Here is a 12,178-nt window from a genome sequence, read left to right on the forward strand (position 1 = left end):
CTCAAGAGTTGATTAGCAAGTAATACTGGAAAGTTCAAGTCTAGTGACCAAGGGTGTGGTGAAGTGCTTTAAACATTCAACCAACACACCTTAAGTGCTTAAAAATTTCTAGCATATTGATGCAGGCTGATCAGACTTACTTTGATATTGGTTGTTTTACAATGAAAATAATAGTACTGCATAAGAGGACGCAAACGACTCGTGTGCTGCTTGGTTATGCAAACCACATGGGTGCCAGAAATACCCAAACATGGTGCTTGTTTACGCACGCTGCTTGCGTCCACTAATCTAAAGCTCTCTAATGTCAGCAGTATAAAGAGAGGCTGTAAAAATATGGCTTTAAATTTCAGAACTCCAATTTTGTTTCTTCTGTACTTGTACAACCTATGGTTTTGTGACAGCATCTGCCTAGCTCATTGCCACATTTTGCGACAAAAGCAGTGATGATTCAATCAGAGTTGCCTGTCCTAATATTACTCTAATAATTCTTTAAACAGTTCATTTTTTAAGCACAAAGCATGTCATGCCCAACTAGAAAATTAACCATGCAATAATCTACTAGAAGTGGCTAAAAAATCAGTAGTCTTCTGAAGTCAGCTTGATTTGCAGCTGCTAAAACTGGCTATTATTGAATTGGGGCAAGGAAGAAACGGCTTGAATAAACATATGTCTCATCAGAAAGTTGCAGTGGTGTGCTGCAGGCTAAAAGCTGTTTTGGCAATGGTCTACCTCTGTCCCAAAACCAGGCACCACAGCCAAGGCGACTTGTCTTTGACAGCTTCAAATTCGCTTTCACAAGCACGTAATACTCAGTCGAGGTGAGCTCAATGCACATCACCCGCACTGGGGATGCAAAGACATACGGCCAAGAGGATGCCACCTTGACGAAGCAGACACCACAGAGTGCACATGGCAAAGATGGAGTCATTTTTCAGATGTTGAGGAATCTTGCCGAAACAAGGAAGCAAGCACTATTGCTTGTAATCAATGAAATCTGGAATATTGGAATTCCCCACAGAGTGAAAACACTTGGTCATGATGCCACTACCGAAACCAGGCAAGAAACCTGACACCATAGACAACCTTTGATCAGTCTCACTCACATTGACAGTGTGCATATTGACTGAAGGAATGTGCCTCGCGAGGCTGAACCAGCATCTGGGAAAGACAATAGCCTCTTTCTGCATCAAACCATCGTCAATGCCAGCCGCTTTGGAGGAAAGATGTATGGGTTCTTATTTACATGACTTGTAGCGAGCAGCACATCCCTCGATGTCCGTTAAGCAAAGTCGGACACGGCGACGCCACATCGCGGTTCGCAGAACTTCGCTGCCGATGCGCTAGGCCACTTCGACATTTCAATTGTCAAGCAAGCACGGGTCACACAACGCAGATTCTCTACTGCCAGAGCTCACCGAGGCGAAAGCCGCACCGCCGCACCACCACTACTCGCGGCTTTCCGCCAAGTAACGCAGAACCTACAACCAACACACAAGCAACGCACGTACAATCAGACTTCCAGAACTTCCACAACAGGTAGTAATTTACAACACACAAACGAAAACAACAGATACATATGCCTTGTTTTCAACTCGGTCGTCATGCAAATGACATATAGCACGGAAAAACGTGAACATGCTGTGTGTTAGCATCGTAAACTTCATACTAGGCAAGGAGCACACCACAATCCCGCGACAGCCGCTAATGAGACCAAAACGGGAGTACATATCTGTGAACGTGCAAATGGAGACAAGCCACTCTGCTCCTCCACCACCCCCCGCTGCACGGCTGAACCACTCGTTTCAAGCACGGCACACCTAACACACATTCAGCACTGAACAGTGGGCGGTCGACGCAGTCGCATTTACATGACTTGTAGCGAGCAGCACATCCCTCGATGTCCGTTAAGCAAAGTCGGACACGGCGACGCCACATCGCGGTTCGCAGAACTTCGCTGCCGATGCGCTAGGCCACTTCGACATTTCAATTGTCAAGCAAGCACGGGTCACACAACGCAGATTCTCTACTGCCAGAGCTCACCGAGGCGAAAGCCGCACCGCCGCACCACCACTACTCGCGGCTTTCCGCCAAGTAACGCAGAACCTACAACCAACACACAAGCAACGCACGTACAATCACATGAGCAATGTTGAACAACGCGGGGTCCAGAGAACGATCACGCCGAGGACGAACACGCCACGGCGTCGCTCGGCGCCAGCATCGCGCCTTCTCAAAAATCCCTAAACGATGCAGTCCCTAGGCACCTAGGATCAGGTCACGTGAGGGATTTTTGTACGACAAATAGACGCACGCGACCGCGCGGGGTTGTGTTACTTCGCCACCCAATCACAGCAGCAAACAAAAGTGTCGTCATGCGAATATTTCAATATGGCGTCGTACTTGATACCTCCAGAGTGTCTGCTGTTCTTGAAGCGTCTTTTCAATAGGCGGAAGCGATGAGGTGTGCAACAGACATAGACAAAGTGAATGGAGTCTGACCATTTCACTCTTCAAAAGTTCACGGTACGGTTCGTTTCATTACTGAGCCCGTTTTACTCATGAAATTTCACTGCCAACTGAAGTGAAACTTGACAATAAATAGTTTTAGCGAAGCAAGCGTTTTATTTCAGTTCAATAAAAAATTAGGCTTTCACCTTTCCTCTATAATAGACGAGTGAAAACACGTAAGATCACGCGCTAATAATATTATTTTTGTGGTGGCCGGCTTATTTAGGTAATAGGGAAAGTTTGAAGAACGAACTGTTTGCAGCCTCGCGGAGGAACAGTGGCGCATCGGCGTATACCTTAGTATAACTCGCAAGCTTCAGAAATATAGTTAGTGTAACTTGGTATAACTGAGAAGAAAGGGGGTTAACCGAGGGGCCCGATTTTTATTAGTAATATCATGAGAAGCCATGAGATCACGAGGGGCCCGATTTTTATTAGTAATATCATGAGAAGCCATGAGATCACGTTCTCGTGACGCCTGCGGCAAGAAGGACGTTCCACGTCAGCCGCCAAGGTCTGTGAGTGGTGGCGCTGGCTAACACTCCCAGGGTTTACTAGAACACATAAATACCCAACAAAGTGGATGGGGAAACAGCGCCGCGGTAGCTCGATTGGTAGAGCATCGCACGCGAAATGCGAAGGTTGTGGGTTCGGTTCCCACCTGCGGCAAGTTGTTTTTTCATCCACTTTAATTTCCATTATTTATCGTTTCTTCATTCCATTTATTAAGCACAACTAATTTCCCCTATGTTGTCCTTGGTGTCAGTGTTTGTTGGCTTCTCATGATATTGGTATAACTGAGGTATACTAACTGTATCTCTGAAGGCATAGAGTTTCTCACTATAACACCTAGAGGGAAATGTGGCGCCACCATCTATGGGAGTTTCTTAAGTGGCGCCGTGCCGTCACGGGAATGACGGTATGTGTGTCTGCGAGGCTCGTGTTGGCTGGTGTTGTAAGAGGCTTCGTCTAGAACGTGGATTTGGCTGCACAAATAACGCGTTCTTAAAGTAAAATCTTCATGAAATCTTTCAATTCACGCATACTACATCTTTACTCATCTACAATGCATGACCAAGCGAAGAAAAGTAAGAATAGACGCCAAACTCTTCCAAAGCGAGCGCGAATCTTGTCGTCTGTCCTCCAACTTTAGCGGCCCGCTGATACTTTTTGCGTTCTATATAATTATACATGCAATAAAGAGTTCTCATAGTTAAACAAAACATGTCTTTGTGTAATAATGAAGCTAAAATAGCTTTTTATGTGCAGTTTTAGTAGAAAATGAATCATTGTGACAGACGGAACGGTGCTTGCCTCGCTCTCCGAGAGCGATGCCAATCCGAAATCACAACATACCGGCATTCCCACGCATACCACAGCGCAGCAGCGCCAGATTTCCCTCTAGGTAACATGGTGAGAAACTTTGTGTCTGAAGGTTGCGATTTGGACACCACCTATGGCACCTGCAACTTGCTCACTGCCGAAGTCTCGGAGGCCATGTTCTACGTGGCGGCAAACGTTTCTTTCTGTGAGCATAGCTGTGAGCTTTGTGAGATCCGTTCTTCAGAAATCAACCACCAAATAGCTGCTAAGACAATACTGGCACTATCATTAAGCTGAAATAAATTAATTTTACTATCTTGTTGTTATCGTGCTTGACAATATTTGAATCACAGTAGTGCTAAACTTTCCGCACATAGCGTAACAATCGCAAACTTTAAGCGCGCCAACGGACAACGCGACCAACAACGGCGGGAGTGCGAGAAATGCATTTTGTATCCATTCGTGCTTGCTTTACCTGGTTCCATTGAGTTAAGTCTGCATACGAATATCAACTTCATCAAGAAAACTTTCTACTGTGCGGACTGCCGCAGTGACACAAGATGGATGTGACATCGATGACAACGCTGTGTGACGTTTTAACCGTTTGTCAGGACAGGCCGAATGCATTTGAAAGAGGACTGGAGGTTGCCCGAAAAGTGTACGGTGACACGCCTTTCGACGAATTCTTGAAGGAACTCGTATTGTGTCTGCAGTTCATCATTCCTAACACCGACAGCGGCGAGTACGTTGAATGCCTTCTAGATTTCACTGCCCGTTTCGTCGCCTCGCCGACTGCTTCACAGGAAGCCGACAACACTTCTATGAAGAACGAACTTTTGGAGCCCATCCTCCGTAATGTGCTGGAGTGGAGCGGAAGCGGCAAGAAAATTATCCGCGAGAGATGCTGCCTTTTCGTCGAGAAGCTGCTCGGCTACGTTACGGACGACAGCGTTATCGACGACAAACTCTTTGAGGAAATTGAAAGCGCGATGCTTACAAGGCTCCGCGACCGCATCGGAAGCGTTCGAAGTCGCGCCGTTGGCGCCTTGTCAAGGCTTCAGGACCCCAGTGACTCAAAGTGCAAAATTGTGAAGCACTTTCTGTTCCACATCGAAGCTGACCCGTCCGCAGACGTCCGAGTGGCCGTCGTTAGCCACATGGTTCCGTCTTCACGTACACTGGGGGCATTGGTTGAGCGGTCTAGGGACACGAGAGAAGCAGTCCGGAAGCGTGCATACGAGCGCATCGCAGAGAAGGTGCCGGTGAGGTATCTAAAGATAAAACAGAGGACAGAGCTTCTAGACAGTGGTCTCAATGATCCGTCGAACGGAGTCAGGCAGGTTGTCGTAGCAAACTTAATCCCTGCTTGGCTCAAGCATTGTCAGGACAGCGTTGCGGACCTTATAAAGCTTCTCGATGTCCATGGATCAGAGAAAGTCGTGGAGGCATTACTGAAGGCATTACTCAAGACACATGGCATTGAAATGTTCATCAAAGACATCAAACAGCGCTTGCTTGACCAGGACAAACTCATTCCAGAGGACAAACTTAGCTGTGAAGGCACACTGTACTGGCGGATTCTTGTGCAGACTCTTCGAGCTCAAGGGTCGGCCGAATCAGAGTCACGCTTGGATGAAATCTTCCCTGACCTGACAGTGTACTGCGGGTTTGTTTCAAAGTATGTGCTGTCCTTTAGTACGGAGTGGGAAGCACTACGTCAGCTTGACCATCAGTTTGTTTCACAGCAGCTCATACTGCTGTTGAAGTCCGCTGACCTTGCTGACACTGCTGGGAGGGAACGCCTCCTTGAGACTGTTCGGAGATTGCTGCTCTCAACGAAGGTAGGTTCACTGCAGATACCTCACTTGATGAAACTGATCAGATACATTCACCCAGAGCCATATGATACACTGCAAGAAGTTGAAGCATTGCTACCTGAAATCCAGGCACCTCTAGCAGCCACCCAAACCTTCCAAACGCAAGAGGCACCACAGAAGGAGCCTGCATTAGACATGTTGATTGCCAAGATTAAAGTGCAGCTTAACATACTGAGAGAGGACCTCTCGACTTGTATTGAAGAGCAAAACTTTGATGCGGCTAAAGAGACTAAAAAGAAGATTACTGAACTGGAGGGTGAACTTTCCAGCCACCAGTCTAAATTGGCAGAGCTGTCGGCTGAGCCAAAGGAAATTGAGTGCGAAAAAAGTGAAGCCATCATTCTAAAGTGCCTGATACTGATTGCTGAAATGATGGCAGTCACACCCCTCACATCACTGACTCCTTTCCTTCAAACATGCCTTGAGGACATTATTCTCCCCGGGATTGTCAGGATGGACATGGCCATCCGCAAGCAGGCAGTACGAGCACTATCCTACTGTTGCGTGCTGAACAAAGACGTTGCAATGCGAAACCTCAAGCTTCTCTTTGAGGTTGCTCTTGTGGACCAACCACAAATCCAAAGTGTTGCCTTGGCTGGGGCTCTCGATGTTCTTCTAACCTATGGACTAGAGACTTTCGACAGCATGCTCAGAAGTGTGTTTGAAGGGGAGGATGACGATGAGAGTCCAATACCATGTAAAATATCATCAGGCCTACTGGTGGACTTCTTGACCAAGTGTACGGACATGGAAGAGGAAAATATCAGGGCTGTGGCAGCAGAAGGTATGGCCAAACTACAGCTCTATGGTCATATATGTTCTCCGACACTGATGTCTGCATTGATCTTGCACTGGATTAATCCAGATGCCGACAAGAACAGTCGGTTTCACCAAGTATTGGGTGCCTTTATGAGAACATACTCACTAGGTGGGCCAAAAAATACCCAGTGCTTCGAAGAAGCATTTATGCCCACATTAGATGCCATATTGACAGCGCGCTCGCAAGACCCTCTGACTCATCTTGACCCTGCTGATGTCCTGAACTTCCTTGTTGAAGTAACTCTGCTGAGGTCACCAGAAAATCCATTTGAGTATGCCTCTGATGATGAAATAACCGAACTGACACCACATGATCGTCTTGCCGAGCTACTTTGCCGAGAAGTGCTGAAGGACCCAGACTCGCCTGATTCCTTGGTCTTTGTTAAAGCACTAACCCTCCTGAGGCTTACCCATAGGTGTGCCATCTCGGACCTAATGTCAGCGGTGCATAAGATGGAAAAGAGAGTGACAGCAAAGCGCACTATTGCACTGGTGAAGAGGTTCAAGGAGAAGCTGTTGGCACTTTCACCTGCTGTGACATTGAGTGAAACAGACGAGATGTCATCCATGAGTGTAGTCATCGAGAGCACAACCTCAAACGAAAGCACCATGCTCTCAGCTACAAAGAAAAAACGTGCCCTTACTAGAAGGACAATCCATCAAGGTAGTGTCCTGTCAAGCCCTCCAAAGACAGAGTCACCAGTGCTGCAAATTTCTCAGGAACTCTTTTCATCTAGCATCAGCTCATAACATAGCATTCTCATTCTTGATGTATTGACATTTTGTTGATGTATGTCTCATGTTAACAGCACTGTAGTGTGCATGTGTGCTGAAGTTTACCATCAAGTATTTTTCAACCATCAATGATTGGCCCTTGAATATAGCTGCCCTTTTCATATGCATAGTGTATTGTGGCCAGTAAGCTGGACGAAGTGCAAGAACACACTGTTCAGTGCACAAGACTAGGCATCATATGCTGCATGCTTGTACTTTAAATGCCTTGTTTACTTGTGTGTGTTGTATTCGTTCAGTGTTGTAGTTTTTGTTATCAGCATCCAGAAGGTTTACTGCTTGCTTTTGAAAAGCTAAACATAGGTTCTTGCATTTTGCTCATGCATCCACTGCTTGTAAAGCTGTACACTATAGTAAACTTGAACAAACAGCCTGTTACATAAGGCAGAATGTGGTGTGCATGCCAAAACGGTTTCATGTTGCATCTCATGTATGTAGCTGATAATACCAATTTGATTATTTTAAACTTAACATACCCGTTTCTTTATGTTCAAGATGGCGTAACATTTTGATAAATTTTTTTACATTTACATTTTGACATTTAATGTATTATTGCCAAACATGTAATTATGAATGGCAAAATGCGTGCCCAAAGCATAAATGAAGGTACAATGCGTGCTACACGTCTGTCATCGTCGGACAGATGTGCACATTCGGTTTGACCGCCAGACATGAGAATGCTCACCCTGATGCAATAGTTTTGTTTCTGTCTTCTTTGGTTTTCATTTTCTCTGTTTTAGATCAAACAAAACAAAAAAAGACCAAAATTTACAGCAAGGGAGCACGCTCACATTCAGCAGCCTAACTCGATGTTCATGCACTGTACATTCAGTTATGCTTCAGGCACATGCTCTACTGTTCGCATTTAATATTTTGCTTATAGTACCAGTGCTGCATATATGTTTGTCTAAATACATTGTACTTGGAGTAATTGAACTTTGTACATTTTTTTGCATGAAATATATAGCAACATCGCTATACACTTGAGGCTGGTTTATTCCTCAAAGTCAAAGAAATTGCCCTCTGTTGTTCAACTATTAACAAGCTGGTTCGTTGCATTATGATGAAGAAAATTGATTCTGACTTGCCATTTACGCCTATCGCAAGAAAATCTTGCTCTAGAAAACTGCCAACAATGGGGCATTGTTCCCATCCATATTACTTACCACTTTCTTTCATAGCTTGGTTCAATTTAAATGAAACAGCATATTCTGGGTGCACCATTAGCAAGCGTGTTCAATCAACTGTACACTCTATGTATTTCTCACTTAGCAGGCGGCTCTACAAAAGCTATGCAATTAGTGTGGTCACAGAAGTCTTGCTCTGCACATATTGCAGTGCAATTGTTTTTGACCGCCGATGATTTAACAGAAAATAAATGTTTTATACTACAACTTGTGAACGTAAGGTTAGGTCAAATCATATTTTTTTACCTTTGTGCTTCCAGTATGCAACACACTGTATTCTGGTTGTGAGCGCAGACGATACACTGCGGCTGATGGTCGCAGAAACATGTCCCTCCACTCATTCACTGACGAAGAGGTTCAGATCTGTGATGCCTTCCACGTAACAATTATGTCGCATTTTTATACATAAGAGTATGGGACTTGTTGTTTGGATTGAACTATATGACACATACCTGTAAGTGATGTATCATTATTTGGTTAAAAGCGTGACAGTGAGAGAAGTCCCTGTAAACTTTGTAACATTGCCTGCTATGTATGAAACAGTATATTTTACTAGAGATGCTTGTGTACAGCCTTCTGCTGTGAGCGTAGGAGCTCATTGATGGATATATCTGGTGTTGAACTACCGTAGCGAATGAAAACACTGGCCAGCCATGCCTGGCACATTGACACCACGATACAAAGCCAGTGCTCCTTTGGGAATGTTTGTAAACATTTGGCTACACCTGCATAGTTCAGAAATGCACACAGGCCTGCCCAGTTAAATGGGGGCACTGCAAAGTTTTTTGAGCATGGCAGGAAAATGTTCACGGTCTGTAGACAGTGCTGCCATGAACATGTGTGCCAAATATTACGCTGCACGTAGCAATCTCTCGTAATAGGCTGCTTACTCTCTCCTGTGACCACCCTCTTGCGACTGTTGATATCACATACGCATACGTCAGCCCATAGATGCCAGCCATTGGCCAACCATTCATGGCCACAGATTTTTTCGTTAAACTTGCCCTACAGCATGAATCACTCCAGAACGAAAGCTCACGTACACGTGCGCACCCCTCCGGTCTTCTTTGTGATGGGTAAGTGGTGATTGTTAAGACATTGCAGACATCATGTCACTGCTCCTTCGTCACTCTTAGATGCTTTAATCAGATACCAACTTGAAGGGTCGTATGTGCACCACGTAAAAAAAGTAATAGTTTGTGCCATGTGTACAGTTATGCACCCTGACTATTTACAGTCTATTTGCAGGCACAGAGGCACAAAACCATCTGATGATCAACAAGGGCTATCATAAAGGATCTGGTTAGGAAGGCAAGGTGTCGGGCGGATGTGGCTGGCTGTTCTGCAGTGGTCAAAGTAGAGGCTGACTGCTATTATGTGCAGGCAGCCTGGTCAACGTATGGAAGAGAGATGAAGAGGAAAGGCAGGGAGGTCAACCAGATATTAGTCTCTGGTTTGCTACCCCGCACTGGGGTTGGGAGATAGGGGTTAGAAAGAGGACAGAGAGGAAAGGGTTAAAAAAATGCACGCAAAGACATGGACACGAAGGGTGTTCTAGTTAGAGACGTTCACAAAGGCCAGTAGATACAAGAAGTGCAGTAGCGCTTGCACGGCCTTCTGTGACGTTAGGTCCTGTCGATGGTGTATAATTCCTTCTTCCGATAGTGGTCAGTCGTCCAGCTGGTTGAGTTCGTGGCAAAGGGATTCCCTCTGTAGACTGTACTGTTGGCAGTTGCACAAAATATGGCCAATCGATTCACAGGTTAATTGCGGTGTCAGCCATTCTTATGTGGAACGCATAGGCTTTGGTAAAAGCAATGCCCAACCACTGTCGATACAAATCAATGTATGGAAAGTGCTTACATGACTACAGGAACACTGCGGAATGTATGTAGGATCAGGCGGTTGTAGTCGGGAAAGTAGAGCATCACGCATTGAACTGGAGGCTCAGGTAATTGACAATGGCTTCTCTGCTTCGTACAATATCTTGGGTGTAATGTTGTGAAGGGATCCAACAAGTATTCAATTTTAAAGGTGATCGGGACTGACTGTGGCATGTTGGTCTATTCACGCATACTTCTTTGCATGAGGTCCGATAAGGCAGGGTCGGAAAGATGTCAGATCTGTGGGTTGGTCGTGGCAATGCCACTGTTTTTATGACACAGGAAGAGAGTGCCTGAACGTGTCGACACTGCCTGCATGCTCTGCTCAAAGGCACGTAGCGTTGTGACCGACCACTCCAGCAACGGAAGTGTCGGTGCAGTTGAGATTGCTGGCATAGATGCGAAGCTAGTAGGCACTGTGCAGGATACATTCGCGGCAGTGTGGTCGTGCAGTTGCTGGTTGCAGTGCAGTGCAGTTGACAAAAGCTGCTGCATTCGAGATGCTGGAGCTTACATGACTTCTAGTGTCGTCAAGTGTGAGGGCGCCGCAGGATGAAGGAGCAGTTGATGCAGTGATGGGTGTCCTTATCTCACCCAGAGAGGACTGCATGTGACTGACATCATGAGGAGACCAGGTGCAGCCAGTTGAACAGTTGATGCAATCCACACACGAGAGAACAGGTGATGAGGCAGAGTGGAGCGAAAACTGGGCGCTTGCAGTCGCTGCGCACTGTTGTCTGGAGTCTGTTGTTCCAAAGCGCCCTGAGGAGTTTGCAGCGCTTTTGTCATCGTGCTGTGCAACGGGCAGGTACATCCACGGTTGTGGCCATGAGCACCCCATCAGGCCTGTTCAAGGACTCGACGGCAAGCGTGCCGATGCTTGAGGCATGAGGCAAGGTAAGCCGAGACTCTAACGATATGGGAGAAAGCAAGGATTTGACTAGAACACAGTCTGGGCCAACCGGCGTCTTGGAAGGTACACCATGTAATAGCTGCAGCCGTTGGAAAACCTGCCAAAGGGCCATGAGTGGTTGCCAAAGGCAGTTGAGGTGACGGACTTTGAGGAGTAATTACCATTGGGCAAAGGCTCAATGTGGCTGGTGCTGTGGCGGACGAAACTTCCTGTCTTGGCTTTATGGCAGTAAGTATGTGATGTGGCACTGCTGGTTCTGTTAGTGCCAGCACAAAAGTCTGGAGCGCAGTGCAAGCGTGTGTCCCTGGAGGTGGGATATCATGGCTCTAAGCAGGATGAAGAATAGCTACCGTGATGTGATATTTGTCCTGCTATGATGTCATGCTATGTAGGTAGAATCCTGCCTCCAGTTTGAGTAGTCAGATGGTTGGGGTCTCCGGCCAGAACTTCGGGAATGGCGATGGCTTGAGGGTGCTGCTCTCTGCCGAGTGTTCAGGCAAGATCGAGCGCCATTCTGCTTACGTTCGTGGTCACCATCGTGGAGATTGCAAGGTCTGTCATACCATCTCCAGTTCATTAATGTATTCTGTGGCAGAGCATGGTGACCAAGGAAAAATGAAGAGAAGGCGGTGCCTCCGTTGCAGCCACGCCATTCAAAAACTGGCTTGGTTCTCTGCACGTGGCTTGCATTCCTCACGAGCCGATGGCATTGGGGTCGAAGCACTTAAATTGGCTATGAGTGCTTCACATTAAAAGTGATACAGAAACAGTAGCAATAAGGAAGTCTGGCAACAGCATTTTAAACATGTTCACTGTGGTGCTCATTTTCTACATCCCAATCCCTGTGCACCATGACCCACTAGTTGGTCACATGTA

At 46.3% G+C, this 12,178-nt stretch overlaps 1 protein-coding gene across 1 annotated transcript; it reads left to right on the forward strand.

Annotated features, from left to right (window-relative positions):
* The first annotated feature begins 4,391 nt into the window (after positions 1 to 4,391).
* On the forward strand, positions 4,392 to 7,277 carry LOC142583514 (condensin complex subunit 3-like). Its single transcript, XM_075694003.1, has one exon. The coding sequence runs from the start codon at positions 4,392 to 4,394 to the stop codon at positions 7,275 to 7,277; it is 2,886 nt and encodes a 961-aa protein (XP_075550118.1).
* The last annotated feature ends 4,901 nt before the right edge of the window (positions 7,278 to 12,178 follow it).

The sequence above is a fragment of the Dermacentor variabilis genome, chromosome 5 (genome assembly GCF_050947875.1).
Source record: "Dermacentor variabilis isolate Ectoservices chromosome 5, ASM5094787v1, whole genome shotgun sequence".
In the NCBI taxonomy this organism is placed as follows: Eukaryota; Metazoa; Arthropoda; class Arachnida; order Ixodida; family Ixodidae; genus Dermacentor; species Dermacentor variabilis.